This window comes from Pleurodeles waltl, chromosome 10, assembly GCF_031143425.1.
Source record: "Pleurodeles waltl isolate 20211129_DDA chromosome 10, aPleWal1.hap1.20221129, whole genome shotgun sequence".
Classification (NCBI taxonomy): Eukaryota; Metazoa; Chordata; class Amphibia; order Caudata; family Salamandridae; genus Pleurodeles; species Pleurodeles waltl.
In genome coordinates this window covers 733,181,029-733,204,770 of record NC_090449.1, presented here as the reverse complement: position 1 = coordinate 733,204,770, position 23,742 = coordinate 733,181,029, and the positions used below count along the sequence as shown (strand labels likewise).

Below are 23,742 nucleotides of genomic sequence, written 5' to 3'. Positions count from 1 at the left end.
AATAGATTTTCACATTAGCAAGTCTACATATGCATATTTGCTCCTGCTAAAATACTGTTCACAAATATTTTCTAGGAGTACGATTTCCTGGTCTACTTCTGTAAGTTCTTGTGAATTCATGAAAGCTACTAATTCAAAGACATAGACCATGGGTGCACTTGTGTGACTTAAAGAATTGGGTCCCTAATTAGGTCTGGTGTTAACAAAGATGTTTTGTTTTACTAGACTTCCATTTCCCTATCTTTCTCGGCTGGCTTTACTGTGAGTGATAACATTCTGCTCTTCCACAAGGAGTATATCGGCACACAAAGTAGTTTTGTTCAATGCCAGGAACTACTGTGGCAGTCAGTGGTGTAACAAAACTGAAGGAGGCCCCCTGCATAGAACATGGAAGGGCACCCCCTCCAGACTCATTCAGGGCAGGTGCTGTGCTGAGGGGGAGCTGCAGGGCCTTTGTTACACCACTGGTGGCAATGAGTGCTTTTTGAGACCAAAAACTTTTCTTTTTGCCAGCGTTTGTTAAAATTGTGAAGGCTTGGCAGCTCCCACAACAATAAAGTGTTACAAAAGCCATGTCAAAACAAGACCCGCATTGACGAAACCAAGACTCGTGTTGGACTGGCTGGCTTTTCCAGTGCTTGTTTATTTTTATGCTTCCCATAATCTTGTTGAAAATGGTTAGACTTACTTTCCATTAGGAATATTTTTGGAAATACTAGCACGTATCAACACATTTTACTAAATGACGCTTCAAAGAAATAGCACCTAAAATTCCATATTAGCGAAACTTTTTTTTTTTCTTTCCTACTTGCATTTTTTTCTGAACATTTTTATTTTGAAAACAAAGAATAATCACTCTTGCTTACAGGCTTCTGCAAACATTGCATCTATTCAGAGCAGTCTGGGAGCATTATACTTATCCTCATATTAAACTTTTCAAACCTATGTACTTTTTTAAAAAAAAATTTATTTACTGGAAACTTTCAGTAGTGCACTGTGACCTTAAAATCTTTATTTACAGCGCGCCCCCTAATAATGAAGACTTTTCAATAATGTACCATAAATACAAGAACAGCATTAACATATGGACACACATTACCTCAACTGCAGACAGTTCCCTTCTCTGTAAACTGTCAGCCAAAGAGTTTGTGCTGCAGTGGGTTGGGCCTAATTGTCCCAAGGACAAAATAAACTTGCAAATGTGTTGCCCTTGACCCCAAACCATATGTCTCAGGTGATAGGAATTCCACATTCCTGCTAGTATATTCTAAAACATTAGTAGGGGATTATATAGTGGAATTCCTCCACTCATTCACCTTTTTTGCTGCTTGCCATATGCACATAACTGTGCACTTTGGGAGAGGCCCAGCCACATTATATTTAACTGTTTGCTTGTGCACTCTGTTTTGAGCCACTAGCTAAACTGCTTCAGGCTACTTTTTCATGGTATCCGGTTCCTTTTCAGGGACAATTAAAATTTCATAGTTTAAGCATCTTTTTTTAATGTGCCAGATTCACAAAGAAGTTTTGCCTGTGGGTTGTTGGCAACTATGAGAAAGTGTTATGTGCATGGAAAGGTCACATCTGTTCTGCGTATGATAAGATCAGCTATGTCTGTAGAATTTCTAACTGGTTGCGGAAATTACGTTCTCATAACTCCTACATATTTACTGCTTCCAGGGAGCCTCTCCATGCAAATGCTGCAAACACCTTCAAACTTCATAACTGTGGGAGCAGTGATTTGTGATTCCAAATAAAACTGATAAGATTACGCACGTTTCTGTAACGGGTTTGGAGTAGCTAAAAAATGCAGCAGTCTTAAAGGCAAGAACAGCTGAGATCCAGAACTTTCTAATGACCTGTGCAATCCTTCACCACACATCACAGAAACATAAGTCTTCCAAGGAATGAAAACTGACAGTGCAAATAGAATTTTAGTTCTTTTGTGGATCAAGATCAAACAAGGGTTAAAATTTAATATAATTTTGCTACTATTAAAGGGGTAGACCACACTTGCAACAAAAAAACCCTCCCTTGTGCCAACCGGAAAGAGCTATGTAAGCTGGGCCTGTCTGATAAAGGCGTTTCAAAAGCATCTTGACAGACTGCTTTTTGAGGCAGTACCAAAGGTTAAAGACAAACAAAAACAAAACTATGTCCCTTTATTAAGTCTACTTTGTGGTGTAGCGAACGTTTAGAATGGATTTTAATCCTAGATGTCAGAAGGTTATACAAGCACTTGGCTCTTCGCTGGGCAAACTTGAAAGATGTCCTGTTTAGGGTTGAGCCTGAAAGTGCATGCGCTTGCTTCTCATATGAGTGATGCTGTTGTGTTGGAGCCCGCCTATTGCTCATCATTTGTTGGTTTGGGTGGCACTCTTTACAGTCTCATAATTCGTCAAGGCATGTCTGGCATCATTTCTGTTCCTCTGTGTGTAGCACCGGGATCAAGCACTTGTTGATTTCAACTTAAGTTCCCGTCCGCTGCTCCCAGCGTGATTTAGGTACTATTTTGTTCTAACTTCCAGTGCCATGCAAACAGAAAGCTTGTTTTCCTTCTGCCTCTCATTCACGCTCATGCTCATTGCGGCCATTGTGCCCTGAATCTGATCCCTTTTGTCAACTGATTTGCTTTTCATTTTCAACACTGGCACAAAAAAGCCTTTTGTTCATGTGCAAAAATGTTGGCCCATTAACGTCTAACCTGTTCGAATAAAAAATAAAATAAAAATCTCCATCTCCTGACGTTTGTAACAAAAACGTACCCCTTCAACTGTGACATTGCACAGAAAAAAGCATGTAATGTTGTCACACTTGTGGAACTGTTAGCCTGCTATCTCATTGGTCTGAGGTGGCATCTTTTGTAGTATGTCAGCATGTCATCCCTTATAGTCGGTGTGAAGCCGCATCTGAGACATCTCACACAGGATCATACTGACCCCATTACAAAGGAGTGCCTCTTACTCATCAGAGCCATCTTTATATAGAGGCTCCTGGCCTCCACCCCATTCCCACCCGCAGGACCGTCCGATAACTCATAATTAGGGCACAAAGATATCTCTGAAAGAGTGCACGCAGAACCAGTTCACCATGGATTGTCATGACGTGTGATCTCTCGTGCCGTAGAACCTATTACAAGACCGCACAAGCAGTGTGGGGAAGTGCACAGGGCACTGGCCAGCTGGAGTCGCTGTTGCAGTAAACAAAATTATTTCTATACACTTGTCCACCCACCCCTCACCCCCTCAAAAAAAAAAAAGCACACACACATCACCCCCCTCATTTCCCTGTTAGTGTGGGAGAGGGATGAGGTTAAGGCATAGATTTATGCGGCAAGGGAAGTCCAGTTAAGATTTTACAACGCCAGTAGCTCTTACTCAAGCAAATGTGTGAGACCAATGTATTGCAAATGCATGTTCATGTTCCCATCACCATGAGCCTGGAGGTTTCAAACTCTACTCGCGTTCCAAGCACAGAATGTCTCTGGATGGTCCCAATAGTGTTTCTCCACCTGCAGAGATGATTGACTGATCCAGGGAACTGTTGGGGTGCTGCCCAGAACGTGTTTGCTTTCTTCTGGTCTTGAGCCTCGGACGATACGTAATTTTGTAGCGGCAACCTTCAAAACAGTAATGTCAATCATGCTAGCAAAATGCAGTGGATCTTCATTGCATACCGTTTAATGGTCAAAGGTGTGCCTTGAGTAAAAAGTAATTCTTTGTCTAACGTCCTCCTGCATCCCTTTCATACTCTGTCTGCCAAAGCTGTAAGTACTTCGAGTTGAGCCTGACAAACTGTGGGAGAATGCTTTCGGTGTGAAAGGGCAGCACACAAGACCTCCCATTCAAAACAGATGCTTTGTTTGTGATTTTGTGTTAACCATTTGTGGCAACGTCATTCTTGATGCTGCGAGAGGCTATCAAACTAGCCACTGGCTTTTGCAGTTGAGGTGCGCACCTTAAAATCTAATGTGTTCTGTAAGGAAGCAGAACTGCTTGTGATTTCCAATATTTCTAATGATATTCAGACCATGGAAATGGGCTGTATGCGACATCAAAAGTTTGGCTCCACAACTCCTCATCTGATCAACCTAGTGGAAGACTTGCATAACCGTAATCAGTACAAATGTCAGCTGGACGGGGCTCAGCTGGTATACATTATCCAGTTTTGGTGAGATCCTGCAAGCTTATTTCTGACAGAACGCAACCGATTCAATTCTCAAATAGCTACTACCAATTGGGAACTCGGAAGTAGATTAGATTCCCTGATCCAACAGTCCTCAAGGCTTTTCCTCCCATTCTCAGATTGCTCGGTTTATTGTATTACTGAAGTGGACCACTTTCAACGTGATTGCCTGAATACCAGTGGTGCTTAACTGTGTTATCCACAACTTCCAAGCACGCCATGCCTATAGCCCTATGTCTTTCTGGGCTCACAGCAAGTTGTTTATGGACAGTGGTTGATTCTTCCAACATGTCCTTCAACTCTGATGGCCCTAGAACATGGCCATCTCAATCTCAAAAAAGTGCTGCTATTTCAGTCTACAGTGAGTTACTGCAGGGGGGTGTGGTTGGTAAGACTGACGCAACAAATTTGAAAAGGTATCTAATATGTTTATGCTTCGCAATGAGTATTCTCCCCCCATCATATTTCGCTGGTATTGCCGCAGGCAACATATTCAGGCCTTCCATTGCCATCCAGGCACGTCGCCATAGCAACTGTAAACGGAAATTAGAAAGTACAGAATCTTTTTAGCATTTCTTGGAACACTTCCTAAACGGACTAAACCAAATTTATCTGTTTATGCCAACCTGCACATTCCTGGGAAATGAATATGGTTTCGCAACAGTAATGTTTGACCTGGGGGCTTGCAAAGCGGTTTCTCTTTCAAAGTGGCTTCCCAAATACAATCTTTCATATGCACTAAACTGATTTTAATTTGGATAAAGTGGTGCTTAAAAAAAATGCCCAGGATTTGTGTCCACCGTAGCCACAGCTATTGATATTAACCAAGACTGACTTGCTCGGCTTCCCTGCAAAGTCAGTGAGCGCAAAAGAGGTAACTGCACACTTAAAAGATCTGCGAGATATAGTATAGACACAATCCAAGATTAAGGTAACTGACTAATTTGTAATCTATGGCTGTATCCTATTTATCAGAATCAAGAAGATACTAAATTGGTTGTCTCCAGCACTGGACTGTTGGTGTATAGCAAAATGGCCTTTACTTCAAAGAGTTACAGTTCATCAAAAGGCATGACTGGAGCTACAACCTTCAAAGTGCCCGCACCATTCCAGTAGATTAGAAAAGCAGTGACGGGCAAGATGCAAAGAGCTACTACCAAGAAACTCCATAGTCCAGACACAAGTGATATTGCCTGCGCTGGAAACTGTCATTGAAGCCTCTTGTCCCCACCAACCCAAGTATTCACAGCTTTATTTTTTGTGAGTCATCTGATGTGGAGAAAGAATCCAGATTCTAGACGCAGTTCTTAAAAATTGCTGGCTTTCACAGTCATATGTGACCCACACGCCAACTTTGAGGTTAATTCTTAATACAGTTTTACTCTGTGCTACTAGGATCTGACCTGGCCTGCTAGGAAGGAGCAAGAGGCTTATACGGTCACTGAAAGAAGCAGCCTTAGTAATGACATAGATGGACTGCAGATTGAGCTATTTCATCATATTTAATGTTGGTGTGTAGGCATGTCTCTGTGGTGGGAATCCCCTCCCTGCTTCAGGGGAATATAAAAAGCATGCAATGCTGAAATGCCAGCACTGGAGAACTATGGTTAAAGGTAAGTATATTTTTCTGTTCTTATGTTTTTCGGAGTTGCTGAAATTCCGATAAACCTAACAATTGTTAGACCACTTTGTGAAATAGCCTTGTAATTCAGCTTAAATGTGATTAGATATCATATGTTTTAATTTTATGATGTGCTCATTTGAGATGCGAAGCAGCAGCCTCCATCATTAACAGAGGGCTTATTAGAATTCTCCAAGTGAATAGTTTTTCTGTGGGTGGAGGTGCACCTTGTGGGGGCGCCTCTTGTGGGCTCAGATAGGCTAGACCAGTGGAGGGAGGAAAAATCAGAACAGGTCGGTATAAATCAAACTGGGCATAGTGGCTCTGTTTTACCGAGGTAGGCAGAGTGCTTGTTTCACAGGTATTTTCCTTCTACTCGAGAGTGCATGAATGACAGTAAAGTTCAGATGGCTCAAAGCTTCCGGAGTCTCCCAGCCGTTCTGTCAATATTCCCCTGCCTAGCTATTTAATTTTTTTTTTTGTATTTTTTTTTTTTTGAGAAATGTGGCGATTTCAGAATCCCTGTAGGGATGATAACAGTGAGTGATGTGTGGCATTAAGGGCCACGTGTACAAAGATCCGGTTTTGCGACTTGCAAACTGCGAGTTGCAAAAGTGGATGTACAACAGTGTTACTTTACACTGTTTGCGATTCCCAATGGGGTCGCAAATTACGTATCTCATGAGGTAGGTTGCAATTTGCGACCCCATTGGGAATGGCTGCCTCACAGGGATGGACCATGACTGGCTGCTTTTAAATTAAGCATTTAAAAAAAAAAAAAAAAATGTATGCAGCCTGTTTTCCTTAAAGGAAAACGAGATGCATTTCAAAAACAAAAATGTAATGTCTTCATTTTTTCAGAGCAGGCAGTGGTCGGTGGGACCACTGCCTGCGCTGAAAAAATATTTTCGCTGCCATTCACAAAGGGGAAGTAGTCCCATGGGCGCCCCTTCCCGTTTGCGAATGGGTTAGCACCAATTTTAAACTGGTGCTAACTGGAATTGTTTTGCGACTGCATTTGCAGTCACAAAACAATCATACATACTATTTGGATTCGGTATTAGTAAGGGACGCCCTTGACACGCCCCTTCCTAATACCGAATCTCAAAACCCAAACTGCAATTTGGTAACAAGTTACGGAATCACAGTTTGGGCTTTGTACATCCCAAAATGCATTTTTCAAGTCGCAAAGGGGCCGATTCTATTAATCGGCCCCTTTGCGACTAGAAAAATGCTTCGTACATCTGGCCCTAAGTGCCTTATGTGAAAGAGGAGGTAGACCTACCTGCATGCATGCAACAGTAGCTCTTTGGCCTGTTCTAATATATATTTATGCTTCATTTCAATCCAGGAAAGAGAGGATAGCCAGGCGTTTAGAAGGCATTGAAAATGAGGCTCAGCCGGCCCTTTTACCTAGCTATCCTGGCCTAGTCACCCACCGTTTACTGGAGGAAGACACCCCACGGTATCCGCGCGCTTCTGATACACACGTTTCTCACTTAGGTAAGCCACTGGTGTACGTAATAGTACATGTTTGATATCATTATTAATACTGCATTTCACGGTTTCTCTTTGGCCAGACTGCCACACAGTGGTTAAAGGCTACTATGGTCCTATATTTGCAGCTTAGGTTGCTGCTTCGAGGGACGTTTTCTCGAGTGGGTAAGCAACGCTTGCTCTTTAAGTTTGTAAGTTAAACAATGTGGAATTCTGTGAAAGCGGTAAGTTTGTGCACTTTGAACGGACTGGAACTTTATCGTCAGTAAGCACTAGCGGAGATGAAAAAATGCCAAAATGTAAGAAGGCAGTACAGACATTTTCAAGCTATTTCAGCCAGGATGTAAAAATCAAAAGTGCATTTGGTTGCATATCTGTTTTAAGATATCCGTATGAAATGGCAGAATAACATTTGCCACTTTTAACTATCAGTGTTTGGTCAAACGCTTTAAATCACTGACGTTGGCAGTATTGGATTGTAGAGATGGGCGAACCAAAAATTAACTTAGAGAGCTGAGGCGAGCCATGGGTTTTGCTTGGTTGTAACAGCTTGTTCACGATCTGAGCCATGAAAATGTTTGGCATATGGAAATGTTTGGCATGTAAATCGAGCTACAAAAGTAAAAATACTATAAACTCTTCAAATCTTTTTTTTTTTTTTTTTTTTTTTTTTTTTTTTTTTTTTACAGCAGGCACCATTCACCTTAGTAAAGTGGTCTCTACATTTTTCAATAGGATGGTCACATCCTATATTTTACAAATATTTACGGGCTGAAAAAATCAGTTTCATAAGTGAATTAATACAATTTAAATGAATCAAAAAGGTTGACCTGGATCTTTTTTGTAATTAGCATGATATGATTCCGAACAAGAGAATTGTGGCGATTACAAAGAAACAATGTTGTGCTTAAACTGAGAAATTATACAAAATGAGCAAAAATGTCAAACATAAGCAAATGCTCTGACAAAATAATCAAATACTTAATTGTAGCTAAACACATAGGCCTGGATTAAATCTTGTAGAGGTCTTAATGTGGCCCACGGACCATAGTTTAAAGACCCCTACCTTATTACAGCAGATCTTATGTGCTTTGAGAGGCATTTGTTTAATTATATATTTTTTTCAACATGAACTTCAAAACATTCAACTCCCCTCACCCTACCTCCCTGTGAAAATTGCCTTATTAAACTAAGAGGCATCAGTAATGTGCACCCTTATTTCACTTGGACAAACATTCTTGTATATTAAGTCAAACACAAGAGGTTTTTGTAAAGGAGACATCTTGAACTTAAATATTTTGGGGTGGTCTCGTGACCATGAAGGCAAAGAAGGCACAGTGAAATTAAATATCTGTCATTGATCACACATTTTGGTCCAGCAGGAAGCTGGGATTGATCACAGGTTTTCTGCTTTCTCATTGTGCAATTCAGTCATTAGATGGTATTGCATGCTCTCTTGCTTTTCATCGAAGTTAATGCTTTGCCTTTAATTCTTGGCAAATAAGGTTATATGGGTGGTAAGCAGAAGCCACATGTAGACTCCACTTTGATTTATTTATTGGCTCGAGGTTTCAAAGAGTCCTTGGTCTGAACTCAGCTAGGCATCTAGCTTGAGACTTCAGTGGCTCCGCCAGCCTCTGGGAGTTCTCTGTAGGTTCAGGCCTGCAGCAGGTTAAAGTGGTTACCTCAACCTGTTAAAGCTGCATTTTTAAAACTGAAATGTCGAACAGTGGATGAATATAAATACATAAAGATTCCACCCAGGAAGTAAACTTAACATGATCATCAGATGTCTTGATTCTGAACATGCATGCTGGATTTTTCTTTTTTTGGGGGGGGGGGTACAGTCTTTGTTGTCTGAATCAGCTTTACATAGAGTAGTCTGGCAGGCATCAACTGTTTCTTGTCATTTGAAAGGAAAGACTACTTACTTGCGCTCATAGCTGAAGCTGTTGAAATGATGCTCTACTGCTTATTTTACCTTTTGGCTTCTGGTAGGCTCAGCACAAGTCGTCTTTGAGGACCTATTTCTTGTGGTTTTCCAAAGAAGTGCTGTCTGCGGTGGCTGGATCCGGCCTGTCGGTCTTGGGCCAAACACCCATTAGCTTCTAGCATCTCTCTTGCAAGATATCCTTTGCTTACAGTTCGGTGTTAGTTTTATGAACAAAACTAAAGGCTTTTATGGTAGGTATACAGAGATCGATTTCCTGGAGGAGGGCTGATTTATGTGCAGGAGCTGCTCGAACTCCTTGATCACCTATGCATGTCTGTATCACTTCACTTAGAAGACAGAAAAATATTTATCTGGGCTCAAAAGCCTTGCTAATGTTTTCCGTTTAATACAGGATTAGCAAACCTCCACTTTCTGGAAACTGCTTGCATTAGCATCAACTACATTTTCAGCATAACGTTAAGACGACTGCTATGGACCCAAGACATCTGCCACCTTTACCTAGGTCCTTAGTGTGGATACTTCGAAATTACACAGCTTTGGAACTTTCAATGAGGTAAAGAGGCTCTCCAAAGAAAGGGAATACAGGTTTTAATTTCTTAGATCGTTATAGGGAGAAATTGACTGTGTAAAGATGGATGCCACAATCTTTGTGCACATTGATCTGTATATTTTTCTCATCTTTACATCAAGGAAACAGACCAGGGGATCGTGCTTGCATTCCTCTTCCCTAGTGTTCTATCGTTAGAAAAAAATTACAAATACCATTGCTAGGAAAATTTAATGGAAAATAAGTCAAATATTCCTTGGTCAACCAGTTAGGGGAATCTCTGTATGTCACCAAAGATGAAAAAAATAGTGATCTCTAAAGTGGATTTTGTATGTTTCAACATCCATGCTGACCTCAAACTTTTAAAAACCAACACATTATATATACCTGCATTCTGGAAACTGAGTGCGTGAAATTAATCTTAAGGGGGGAACGCAACTCTCCTCAGAATATTCGCAGGCTGTCAACTTGCCACTGAATTGTCTGCATTAATTCCTTGCAGCAGCTTGAAAGCCAGAGACTATGGAGGATACAGGCTTCTCTGGCACTAGGGGTCATTGCTAGTTCTGCATGTTTGTGACTCCAGGGTACACGCTAGGAAGTGGGGGGGTCACTTTGTGTTTAGGCAGCATCGCGGCAGGCTGCCGCCCAAGAGAACAGCAATTTTTTAATGAGATGCTTGAGAATTGTGAGGAGTGTTCTCAACTCTTTACTTACACTGCGCAATGGTGATAGTGGATTGCGCTGCAGTGAGCACATACAAAATGCAACCGGTCAATTTAGAAATTTGCTATTAGAAATTTAGAAATTGATCTTTATCTTGTAAAACTGTTTGGTTGGTACAAAAATAAAAGGCCCATAGCAATGTTCTTGAAACATCACGTGTCCCTGAGGTGGGTATACACTGCCAGGTAGTGAAGGGTTAATCCTCCTTAACCACGTTCTTTCTAGTACTTAAACATTGCATCAGCGTTCATGAAGGGTTGTTTTTAGAAGTCGGACCTGAATTTGCGGATTTCAAGGTTATCCACCGGAGTCACCTGAACTGAAAGCAAGTTGGGACAGGTCAGGGACGAGCCAGAGTCTGGACGTCTGTCATGTGAGATGAAGGGGGCAGTTTTGGGGGCGTTGTGTGGCCTGAGATGATGCAAGGGTCTCTGTGGATCAGAAGACTTGCCGGAAGTAGAGGCTCTGATGGGCTGTACAACAGCATTCCACTACTGGAAATGTTCCTATCCCTCTTGAAGCTGTCCCTGTTTATTATTTATTTGTTTAAGTTTGCAATGTTGAGTCCGCTAGCAAAGCACAACATTAGTGCTAAGCCAGTCTCTCATAGAGGTTCAAATTAAAGAATAATTTTCCAAGCGTTTATACTTGTCTTCCCCTCAGACCTGTAAAATGGTAAGTGGGCTTGCACACTTCTGCCCTGATATGTCACATTTCTCCAAGGATGGACTGATATGTCGAAGGGACAGTGATCAAAACATTAAGGCTGTGCATAGCTGTCAGGTGGCACAATGCCATTTACTTCTGAAAATGCATGACTTTGTTTGGAACTAAAACTATTAGTATGCATAGTACTCTTTGCTAAAAATCCAGGCGTGGCTGAAAGTATATCATGAGATGACCTGTACTGACCATTTTAGTAAGCTTTCGGCCCACACTGTAAGCTAAGGCTAAAACAAAATATACCTGTAAAGCACAACAGATGGCAAAATGGCACAGCAAGTTAAAGTTCACGACTGACATCTTATGTGGTCTGTAGGTCACATGTTCAAACCTTGGAAAAGGCAGCCAAGCCTTCTATCCTTCTAAGGTAAGTAGGATGACTGGCTTAGAATTGGATCATAGTTTCACTTCCTGTTTATTGTGCTTAGAAATGGCGGAGGTGCGCAATGAAGCTGTACACAAAATATCAAGCATTGTTTTCAGAGGGAGAAGGGCCTTACTGTTTCTACTGAGTACACATTTGCACTATGTTAAAATGATGCACACTACCACTTTAACATTTTCGGTATTTGTTACTGCACCAGTAACACTAGACTGTGATGCAACCTATGCACACAGGACTAAAGGTGGTACTTATGTTACCATATGTAAAATATTCCTAGGTGTCCCTTTGGCACCCTAGCGGATCGTACTAGAGATTGTACCTAGATATTTACTACTAAAATCTTTATGATGGCCTACCATCTGAGATGCCGGCTTTTTGGCCAAAAATGGGTCATCCAAAAGAGGGCATCCAAAAGAATCCGCTAAGTTGACGTTCACTGCATTACATTGTGAACATATTATGACCAACAAATGACAATTCCTTTGTTCATGTTCCCTTGAAACGCTATTTAGAAAATAGGAATAGCTTTTTTTGGGCACTCTAAGTAATCAATAATGTGCTTATGAGTTCATATTTTCTTTTATTGTGAGTCTTGATCTCAACTTTTTTCAATCTTTTTCAATATCGGTTTCAAATAACTTGAGACATAAATGGCATTGTTGGAACCTGATATGAACAGAGAAACTAAATAGTCTCTTCCACAGTTAGCTTCAGCTTTAGCAACCTTCAGCCCTCCATTCACAAAGCCTCTGTTTCATACAAAGGCAGGACCGTTTTACTTTAACAATAAATTCCACTTGAATTATTTCATTGTACTTTCACATTATGACTTCACCCAAAGACAAACCCTAAGACATAATAAATATTTATAGGTCAATATTCAGACGGTATGCCATTTTCTTATGAGACTTCAACTGCTACAGATACTAAAATTAAAAAAACAAGAAAACCACCTAGTTCTGTGTATTTTTACGACCGTATGTCTCGATTGTTTAGTCATGGGGGCATTGCTCACCCATTAGAATATTTCAGTTGTGTTTTCCAGTGTATCTGATGATCAGAAGTCCAGTATGTCCAAAAATACAATTGGCGTTTTGATTTGTCCATTGAATATCTTAATGTTCAGTAACCTATTATTATTATTATTATTATTATTATTATTATTATTATATATAGAGAGATATTCAGTTCCAAGCTTGGGTTTCGTTTTGAGACCGCTTAGATGGCTAATAATGCTTACCTCGTAACGAAAGTTAAAACTGGTGTGTTTTGATTATATCGCAGTATTCTTATTTTGGAATGTCCAATTGTTACAAAGGTTCTTTAAAAAAAAAAAAGGCATCAATTTTCTCTTATGCAAGAAGAAAATTCAGTGTAAAATACTTTTTTTTTTTTATTAGGAAAAGTTTAAGACAAAAAAGCAACTACATTTTTTAACATTGTTAATAAATTATTTCGTTCAATAATGGGAGAAAAAAGAACTAAAGTCCTCAAGTATGCACAGCTATTGCTTTAGACCCCATAAAGAATGAGATGGATTAGTCCTGAAATGGCACAACATAAAGTCAATTTCCTTCTGAATGTTCAGAAAGGCTACAGTGTTATTAGGCTAAGAGGTGTAAAAGTGACTACACTGTTATGCTTTAGCTGCATGTAAATTTACAAACCAGCCTTGCATTGCGGTCCGTAAACACTGCATGCCTTTTGGGACATTATTCTCCCAGGCCGTGGTACATGATTGCACAAGTGCTGCTACAGGTCCCAAAGGAAGCTAGGGATGTACGCTTTGCACATTGCCTCACATTTGCAGCCCTGAAGGATTTGCAAGTATTGCTGCGAAACATGTGTTGGCTGAAGTTGTGGTTTTCTTATTGTAATATAGCATCTGGAGTCCATTGATGTTCCTAGGAATCTTTGTGGAGTCTACCGATGCACTTAGGAATGTCCTTTTAGATTTTGTGTATGAAACTGAACGACCATTTATATTCTGTGCATAAAGAATTGGTGTCTGATATACTTCGGACTGTTTTCATATGAATGCAAATTAATTTTCTTCTGATATTTATGTTGGGAAACCTTGTGATTTGGTAATAAATGTGATGATTATTCTAAAAGTATGTTATGTGCGCCCTACAAACCTTTTCAGTGTTCCTTTGTCAAGAGGCTGTCTCTGGATGTGGCTGGAACAGCAGGGCCTATCCCTAGTGGTTCAATATTTGGCGGGATCTCTGAACACCAGAGTGGATAAACTCAGCTGAAAATGCCTAGTGGATCACTAATGGCGTCTCCTTCCGGAGATGGTGCAAGATCTTTCAGCAGTGGGGAGAGCCTTGGTTAGATCTGCTTGCCTCTGCATAGAAAACACATGATGTCAGCAGTTTTGTGTGTTGGTGTTTCTGGAGGGGCAATCGCTTGGAGATACTTTTAGTCTGGAGTGGAACTCAGGCCTCCTGTATGCCTTTCCTCCCATGCCACCTCTGCTCAGATCTCTAAGATAAAGAACGTCCGGGCCCAGGTAATCCTTGTGGATTGCAGACTGAGCATGGAGAGTCTGATATCCTGAGCTGCTGAGCATGTCCTTGTCTCTGATCAGAATACCCCTTTGGGAGGATCTTCTGTCGCAGCAGCAGGGAATGGTTCTGAACCTGAATCAGTTCTCTCGCCGCCTTCTTGCATGGAGATTGAGCAGTGACATTTGACAGCTTTTGACCATCTGCCCGAAGTCTGTAATGTAATCTTGGCAGCCAAAGTGGCACCAAAATGGTATATTCATATCATCGGAAGACATTTTTTACTTCGTTTAAGGACCAGTCTGACCCCCTTTCTTCCCCTCTCTGAGGTTCTGTTTATCCTTTCTGTGGCCCACCGGGCTCTGCTCTGGGCCATTTGCCTGCTATTTCTATTTTTTTTAGGTTGCCTGATCAACCTTCTTTGTTTAAGTCCCCTATTGTACAAAGGTTCCTCAAAGGTCTTCTCCATCCCCATTCAATATGCCCCAATGGGATCTGAATTTGGTTTTGACATTTGTGATGTGCACTCCTTTTGAGCCTCCCCCAGTTGTCCTCTCCAGCTTCTCCTTTTGAAAACTGTTTACCTTGTGGCCATTACAGCTGCATGCAGAAAGGGTGAGCTCCAGGCATTGTCATCTGTCTCCCTACCGTTCCATCTATCCTGACAAACTGGTGCTTTGCACTAGGGCCTCCTTTCTGCCCAAAGTGGTTACACCCTTACATGTAGGTCAATCCATCATCTTGCCCACTTTTTATGCACCCCCACACCCTTCTAAGGAAGTGGAGAGACTCCACCGCCTGGACCCAAAAAGAGCGTTGGCATTCTACATTGATCGTACAAAAGAGTTCTGGGTGAATGTCCAACTCTTTGTAGGATATGTGGGTGTGAAGAAACTTCTGGCAGTGCAGCAGCGGACCAACTCTGAGTGGATCGTACTCTGCATTAAGATCTGGTACACACTGGCCAAAAAGTAACCTCCTGAGGGTTTGCGTGCTCATTCTACCCAAGCTAAAGCTGCGACCACTGCATTAGCACATGGAGTTTCGGCCTTGACATGTCTGGTAAATGTGTGCATTGATGCCCACATTGCCGCCTAACACTGCTGCCTGGACAGTCAGGTCTGTAGGGGTGGGGTGGGCGCTTAGCCTGTACATGTCCTGCAGGACTTTCTAGTATGCACTTGGTTTTTAGACCCACCTCCAGGGATGGTATTACTTGGGTATCTATTCAGAGATAAGGAATCTGCAACTAGAAGTCTCTATCAACTGACGTTACTTACCATTGGTAAGGACTTATCTGGTAGAGGCACTATGTAGTTGCAGATTCCTTATTGATCCATCCATCCATCCACCCCACTCTGGGAAACGATTTCTAGGGTCAGGGACTCCCCTTTTTGGTGCCTTAGTTTGGACGTATCAGCAATCAGTTTCTGTATGGCTCTGCGCTTCTAGTGTGGAAGTCGTGAAAGGAAACAGATGTCGGTTTCGTGGTGGTGCCTATGACGGAACCAAGGCATCATATCTGGTGTGAACAACACAGACGACTGACACAGAGCTAATCAGTGCCACTAAACAGAGGTAGCAGAGGTACTGCTCACAAATCTTTCGGATCCAGTTTGATGCATGGTGGAAAGGAATCTGCAACTAGATATTGTCTCCACCAGATAAGGCATTACCAGTGGTAAGCAACTTGCTCTTATAGACGCTTTTAGCCAGCCCTTTACATCCATCCATCTGTTAATGTCACTGACATTTTCCTTGTGCTTATTACAGCAATGGGAAGTGTGCATCACACTTTAGCCATTGGCTAACTTCACTGAGCAACTAAATTTTGCCTTTCACTGCATACAAAGTAGTTTGCTTCAGCGCCAGGGACTGCTACAGCAATGGATGGTCTTTTATTTATCACTGACAACTGCAGCTCCACAGTTGCTGATAGGTTTGCCTTTCCATGGGAACGGCATTTTTGTTTCTTTGACTGGCGAATCTGCGCAAAACATTAAATTTTCTATATCAATTCCCATATCAGACTTGGTGCTCTGATACAGGAAAAAAATTAATGAAAAGACAACAGATTTGGCAGAAAGTTAGAACTTTACTCTTATCATTCTTTTTATTTTGTGTAAATCTGTTCAGTAGTTTTTGAGATTCACATTTAAGGAGGTGCACTGGAGTCATGAAGGCGTCGATCCTATTAAAAAAAAAAAGTTAGTGACGCCTGATTTGTTAAAGGGAAAAAAAATAAAAACTCTCCCTACTGACTGAGAGAGCTTTTGGTCCTGTCTGCAAATGCTGTGACCGGGACTGTACTGCAGTGGGCGACACAGTGAACTGAAACTCATGCCTGTGTCCTGAAAGTTATTTAAAAAGGGAATAGATATGCAAGGGGCTACTAGGGGAGCAAGGTACCAAGAGGGACCCACCCTCCCCCAGTTTCAAAAAATAAATACATCTTGGGTGCCAGTGTGCTCTTGTGGACCCAGTGCAGTCCTCCAGTGAGGTACCACTAGATACAAGCTTCAGCCCCATGTTCCAATCATACCCTGCAAACTTCACTGAGGAACCACAGGACTATGGGCTGGAAGTTTAGGAGGCAGCTACAACCGGAATACCACTATACATTAAAATGTTTCAAAGATAAATAAAAGGGACAAGGGCATTGGGTGCGCAGGGCCAAAGACCATTCATCGCATGATTAGGTGCATGCAGAAAGTTTGGTGCAGAAGAATTGTTGCAGAAGTTGGCCGCAGAGCCTAGATGCCATCCAGGCCTACCTCCCTTCCTGCAGTGAAGCACCTATGCTGTGTACAGACTGTGGTCATGCACCGAGGGGCTTGCTGCAGGAATGAGTATCCAGCCAGACACTGGGCCCACCTCACAGTAGTAGGCCAAACTCTGTTGTACGTTGCTCTGGTTGTGCGTAAGGGGCTTGTCTCCTTGGCACCATTGTGTTGTGGATGGATAACTCCTACGGCGCATGGCCTTTGGCTGTGTGCACTGGATGTTGACTTGTAGGGACTGGTCTGTGCCAGGCCATTCCCCCCCCCAACCCCCACCACTCCCCCACCCCCCAATTCACTAATTCACTGTGTGACCGACAGACTTGTCAGCAGTAGTTCGGGGTTTTCTATTTTTATTTCACCTACAGCATTTGGGGATCCTACCTATACTGTTATTTGTAAATCTTTGGGTCTGTCTCAGTGGACTCTGGAAGGATCCTTGATTCATGAATCTAGCACAGACTCCGCGGATCCCACATTACAAATGATTTCTAAAATATTTTATTGCTGGGGCAGTTCCCTTGAGGGACCAACCATATGAGCCTTGCTGTCTGGGTAGAGTCACCCTGATGCCCTTTATAATTTTTTCTCAATAACAGTGCCTGGTGCACCATGTTGGGTAACTATGGACTCAACAAATTGTTTTGTGGTGGTCAGCCGATCAGAATGCAGTGGTTTTGTGATGCAATACATACCTCTAGTGTAGATTCACTCATCCATTGGTTGGTTGGGGAGGAGGAGGGCGTTTGGGGGGGGGGGGGAAGAGTGTGTGTAGTGAATTCACAAATTTGTGAAGAATCTGTATTAACAGTACATACAGATCTCTAAAGGTTAACTACTTCATGACCAGTTGTTACGCTTTTTAAACTCCAATTTCTCAAACTACTTTACAGATTTACAGGAAACAAAGCAAAGACACTTCCTTCTGTGAAGTCTGTTCGCATGCTATGTTAGATGTCATTACCTTCCGTTGTTTTTTCGCTATCAAATAACAAAGAATACAGTGGGAAATGTTACTTTTTACCTCCTCCTATTTTTAGGCTGTGCAGGAAACTTGCAGCGAATAACCCAAATTACATGTACTATTCTTTTTACAAAACAAAGTTTCATGAAGGTTTCTCAAACTGACTATTTTTTTGTTTTGTTTTTTAAGAAAAGGTCATTTTCAGTGAAAACTCTAATTTAATTCACAATGAGAGAGTATATGGGAGAGAGGGGAAAGGCAAATGAACACAACCGTACTCCGCTCCCAAAATCACAACAGGGAGTACGGGGTTCTTTTAATGTAATGAGGGATGGATCAGTGGTGTATCAATTATAACACCAGATCCCTCGTGACCCTCAATTAGAGGTGAGATATCAGTTGAATACGGTGCTGTGGAGGGTCTGGAAGACACGGTGGGGAACAAAAGGGGAGGGGAATTTCCTTTACGGACTAGGTGGTCTCACACACTAGTGTCATGCCTCATCATATGACCACCTAGCCCCACCCAGGTAGGACAGTGCCACCTGGGCAGACTCAACCTCACTGTTAAAGGAACAGGAGGGAGTGCGTAAGTTAATTCTGGTTCTGGAAATAGAGGGATCCAGCTAAACTAAGGAATAAAAACACCTAAACAGATACCTGTGTAAATATTTAATAAAAGGTTCTGTTTGATGTGGTTAAAAAGTGGAGATTGGGACACCTCTGTGTGAACAAGGACTCACAGGGTCACCTATCTAGGAGGAAGGAGCCGACCTGTTTCTGCCCTCAGTAATGAGCTCTGGAAAGTCTCGGGGCATTCATCAGGGCGAAGGATCCCTGCTAGTCATGCTCAGTGTATGAATAAGTGCGAGAAAATTATAAAGATACCATAATATATAGGGGGGGCCTACCTTGCCAGGGAACTACCTGGGAGGGGGCCCTGTCCCTAGAGGCTACTGGTCTCTGATGTCCTGGAGAGGGAGTGACTCCTTATTGTCAGACATGCATCAAAGGTGGGCGCTCACTGTACGCCTATAATGTCCTCTCTCAGGGCCGCTTGTATTCCCCTCCCCTTTTGTTCCCCACCGTGTCTTCAGACCCTCCACAGCACCGTATTCAACTGATATCTCACCTCTAATTGAGGGTCACGAGGGATCTGGTGTTATAATTGATACACCACTGATCCATCCCTCGTTACATTAAAAGAACCCCGTACTCCCTGTTGTGATTTTGTAAAACTCTAATTTAACCAGAACTAAAGAGGCATTTTCCCTGGCCGGTAAATTATATCACATGTAGTTTTGTTTTTGGGCTGTGCATGCCGTCATGCAAAAAACCTTTTCAGATAAAATAAGCATTTCGTCATGGGCAGTAAGCCCTATAAAAATGCAATTAAAACACTATTTAGAAAGCCGAAAGGTCTGTCCCCAGAGCCAGACCCGTTCGCCTCTGCTTTCGTGTACACTGTAGATGTACCATGAAGTTGCTGTTATTGATGCTGCAGGTCTGTATAATTTCACAGAAGCTTGGTCCTTCTCTAGAGGTTTGTAATGTAGTTATCTAACGATATGATTAATAATAGTTATGTGGGTGTGGGGAAAATATCTTTCTCTGAGGTTTTTATGATTTATTTTCTTACAGGGCATTCAAATGAAGAGGAGGATAATTCAGATTCATCAGTAGAAACCCCCGCAAGGTCGAGGTACCGCTCAGACACTACTGCACCTCCCGCAGACTCTTCCTATGGTGTGGTAAGCATGGATACCCAAGGTTATGATTCGAAGGCGGAGAGGATTGCTAGGTACAAAGCGGAAAGGAGGCGCCAACTTGCCGAAAAATATGGCATTGCATTTGAACATTCTGATTTGGATTCGGAATACATGCCCAAATACGCCCGGGCAAGGCATGATAGTGATACCGCTGAGAAAGGAAGCATAAAGTCTGACAGGGATGAGGAGGAAAGCCGAGATCATAGTTCATTGTACTCCTCGCGGACTGAGCACATGCAGCCAAAGGGTCACCTGACGGATAGCAATGAGCGGGACGTTCACGATGGTTACACCACCTCCAATAGAGAGGTATTCCAGAACTTGGAGAACAGTAAAAGAGTGCACGAGTTAAGTGCTGTTGGACAGGCCCACAGCTTTGTGTCCTCCTCAGATACTTCCACTTCTTTCTCTATGGTCGGGCGAGACTCTTCGCTGGGTGAGTTGCCAAGATCCCCAAAGCAACCTCGCAGGGCTTCGCTTACCTCTCAGAAGCATCCCTCCACACCGGGTACCTCGCACCTTGAACAGAACCTGCACAGTGAGACCAGGCCAGGGTAAGCATGTCCTTTTTATTTTATGGCTGGGATTTACTGCCAAATATCATAATGCTTTTTCTCCCTGCATGCAGAAGGTCATCATAATCCTTTAAATAAACCTTACAGAGCCCATCGTCTCAATGTGAGTATTATAGGTTTGACTGAGCACGATTGGCTGAGCACAGGATTATAGTCTTGAGTGGTTTGGCAGCTTTGCATAAATAAGTTTAAAGTACTTTCTTCAAATCATGTAGTGACTGTGCCTCGTATTTAAAATGTCAGCTACGGCTTTAGGTAAGGCCAAACACTTACTAGAAAAAACATTACTTCACGTCATTTCATGCTGAAGGCAAAGTTTGTTTTACCTGGAAATCTTTGTAAGTGCTTTGCGGTGTCTTAGTTTTATCCTCTCGATCTTAGTCTTCAATTCGTACTCATTATCATGTATGTTCTTATAAATTTATTTTCTATGTTTTGCAAAGTGTAGATAACAGTATAAATGTGCAAAACAATGTCTTTCTACTGGAAAGTTAAGAATTCAAATATGCCAGGAAATGGATGCTTACCAGTAAAATTAGCAACACGCACTGGCTCCTAAGTCACGTTTGATCCATAGGGCTGCTTCTTTTAGCTGACTGATCCCACCACATCTTCCATCAGGACCAAGACCATTTGCGATACGCTGGAGTAGAAAGTGTGGTCTCATCTGCCCTTGTTTTTTTTTTTTTTGTGTGTAATGTACTGTTTATCTGTTGGTATGGTTCTCCCTAGCCTTTCAGTCTTAATCAAAAAGTTGTTTTCAGAACGTATTGGTGAGCATTATTATTGATGCTATATTATGAAGCTGTCTGAACTGTGGTTTTTAGTGTCTTCTTGAAAACCTTCATTGGAAAACACTTAAGAGTGTCTGATTGATTCAGTCTTGTAAAAGGTCAAGTTAAAATAAGTATAATATAGTGCCGCCTTTGTGAGCCCTCATGGATTTGTTGAGCCAAAAATGAAAACTATTTGGTCTTTTGCAAAGATGGTCTGCTAACCCTGCCTCCCATAGAGGGCAGCTGCAAAGCCATTGTCCTAAGTCGCGATCTTTCATTTCAGCTCCTAGTTTACATATTGTGAATTAAAGGGGACATTCAAGAAGTGGTGTAGTTAGAAAAAGTATGACTAGAGGTATGCAGACAAATTAGGATTCCCACTCATTGGAATTTGTAAAGAAAAGGGAAATTTGCACCTTGTTAATGGAACTATTTCCAATCAATCTACGTGGCAACCACCACAGAACAAGTGAAAGTGCTGAGAGGACCAGAGCTCGGAGGGTGATGGAGGGAGAGTCTGGACAAAAGGAACACCCATATTGTGGTTATTACGATTACACAGGGTACAAAACCTACAAGTAGATCCAGGATGATAGGAAATAAAAATCAAGAACCTTAGAGGGAAGGTGAAGTTAGGGACATGTTTGTGAACTGAGAACATAGAAAATCTTTCAGAATCATAAAGGAACTAAATGAGATTGAACTCAATAGGTCTAGCAGGATGCCAGTTAAAGCCACCAGATAGGGCCAGGCTTAGACAAGGAATGTCCTGTAAGGAACAACTTGTAGTGGAAGAGAGCCTATTCTAGATGAGCGTTCAGCTTTGTTATTGCATACACTTCTGATTACTTGATCTCTTTTGTCCAAGTTAAGAAAATGAAAATATCTCTCGATTATCATTTAAACACGTTTTTCAAAGTACGTGGTAACTCAACCTGACAAAGTATGTAACCCTAAAATACAATGGCCTGTTCCTGACCTTAAGCTCTAGTATTGTATATTTCACATTGTTTTATAAGCTAGGAGTGCTTCTCACAAGGGAGGTGCTGCAGAACATTTGTTTGACACACCCAAATAAGAAACATTACTTCATCATCCGATTACAAAGGAGACTAACAAGTTTTCAGTGTACAGTCTATGCCTTGGCTGCAGCACTAGTTTCAAGAGCCATAGGAATGTTTTCTTTACATGCCTAGAGGTTATGTGCAGTGACATGTTTATGGACATACACATCCTTCAGGCTCAGCAAAGTTGCTACTGGTGAGCTGTTTCGATCTTAGCGTGTGTTTTTGATGGAATGCCCCATGAGGGTAGGATGTTGATTGTTTCTCCGTGTGCTTGTCTCATTTTGGAGTCTGCCATGGTATTCCTGTTTTCTGATGAGGGATGCTTGTCCAATCCCATTGATAAGCTCAATCAATGTTTGTTGTTCTTAGATCCACCAGTTATTAAATAGCAAAGTGCATTTATCTGTAAGGTAGTTAATGTATCTTTAAGATGAGAATCTCTATATTAAATGTAACTTTTTTATAAAGTATTTTCTTTCAAACTATTAATCCTGGACCTGTTCCAATGTGCTTTCTCCCCATGTACTCTTTGGAGGGTGGCGGGGAGGGGTCAAGTTTTAATTCGTAGGCGGGAGGTCTAAGAAGGGATGCAAGTGCTTGTCACTTACATTAGACAATGGTACATGTCCCTGTTCCCTTCATTCTCTCTTCAAACGCCTACTCAGCATGTGCTATATATGTAAAATTGCAAGATGCCCCGAATGTCACATGAATACGTGCAAGTCAATGTATCTCAAATACAAATATCTGTTTCTTATACCGCACCTCTCTCAAAGTGCACTAGGTATGAATTTAGAATATTGGAATGTTCGGAGATCCATTAAGGACAATGGAGGGAAAGAGGGCCGGTAGTGGCTGGTACAGACCATCTTCTCCAACATTCATTCCTATGCTTGTCTACATTTATTCCGGTTTATTTACAACCCTTTGACCTTTATTTTGAGTGTTCTATTAGTCATAGTTGTGAAGAATTTGACTGTATAGGTTGTTTAGTGACCACTTTCCCTTCTGGCAGAAGTTCATTTATTAGGCATATCAATTAGCTGCGGTCTACAACGGTAGCATGTTTTAACATGGTAAGAAAAGCTTTAATAGCTGTACATTTTAGGTCCTGTGTAAAAGTATGCAGTCTTGTATCACTTTGCTAGCAAAGTATGGAATTGTATTTGTACTGCTCCAGTGTGCACTCATTTGGGCACATGTTGGAGCACGTTTTTTGTGCTTCCATGGCCTAGAATAGAAGAGCTGTTTGGCGGTGGTTGTCACAATCCAAACGTGTACACCCGAAAATTATTTTGATAATTTACAATATTTTTGCATTGATTACTTTCCATTTACCTCCAAGCTGCCACACAGAGAACCATTTTAATTCTATCCTGGCATGACTGCCATCTGCTTTAGGATCCACCCACAATTTAGAATCTTTCTGGTTTATGATGGAATAAAAGCTTTACTCTGGCACGGAATCCAGAAAAATCCAGTTTTGTTGCAGTTAGTGTACATTATTGTTGCTTTTCGGCACTATTTACCCCATTTTAGGTATCGCCTAATAGCACATGTGCTGTCATTGGGAAGATTTTTTTTGTATCAGTGAGTTTAGAGACCGCCAATGCATGCTATTGATTTGCTTCGTTGTCACTCTTGCTTGTTTCTTATTGGTCAG

The 23,742-nt window shown here is 41.7% G+C and overlaps 1 protein-coding gene across 19 annotated transcripts in view; it reads left to right on the top strand.

Annotated features, from left to right (window-relative positions):
• Nucleotides 1-23,742, top strand: part of SVIL (supervillin) — a 601,346-nt gene that overhangs the window by 224,528 nt on the left and 353,076 nt on the right. For all 19 annotated transcript variants that reach the window (XM_069211285.1, XM_069211277.1, XM_069211284.1 and 16 more), the window contains 2 exons: nt 7,158-7,309; nt 19,534-20,215. In XM_069211285.1, the coding sequence (XP_069067386.1) occupies nt 7,158-7,309; nt 19,534-20,215 (834 nt within the window). The remainder of the gene's footprint in view (nt 1-7,157; nt 7,310-19,533; nt 20,216-23,742) is intronic.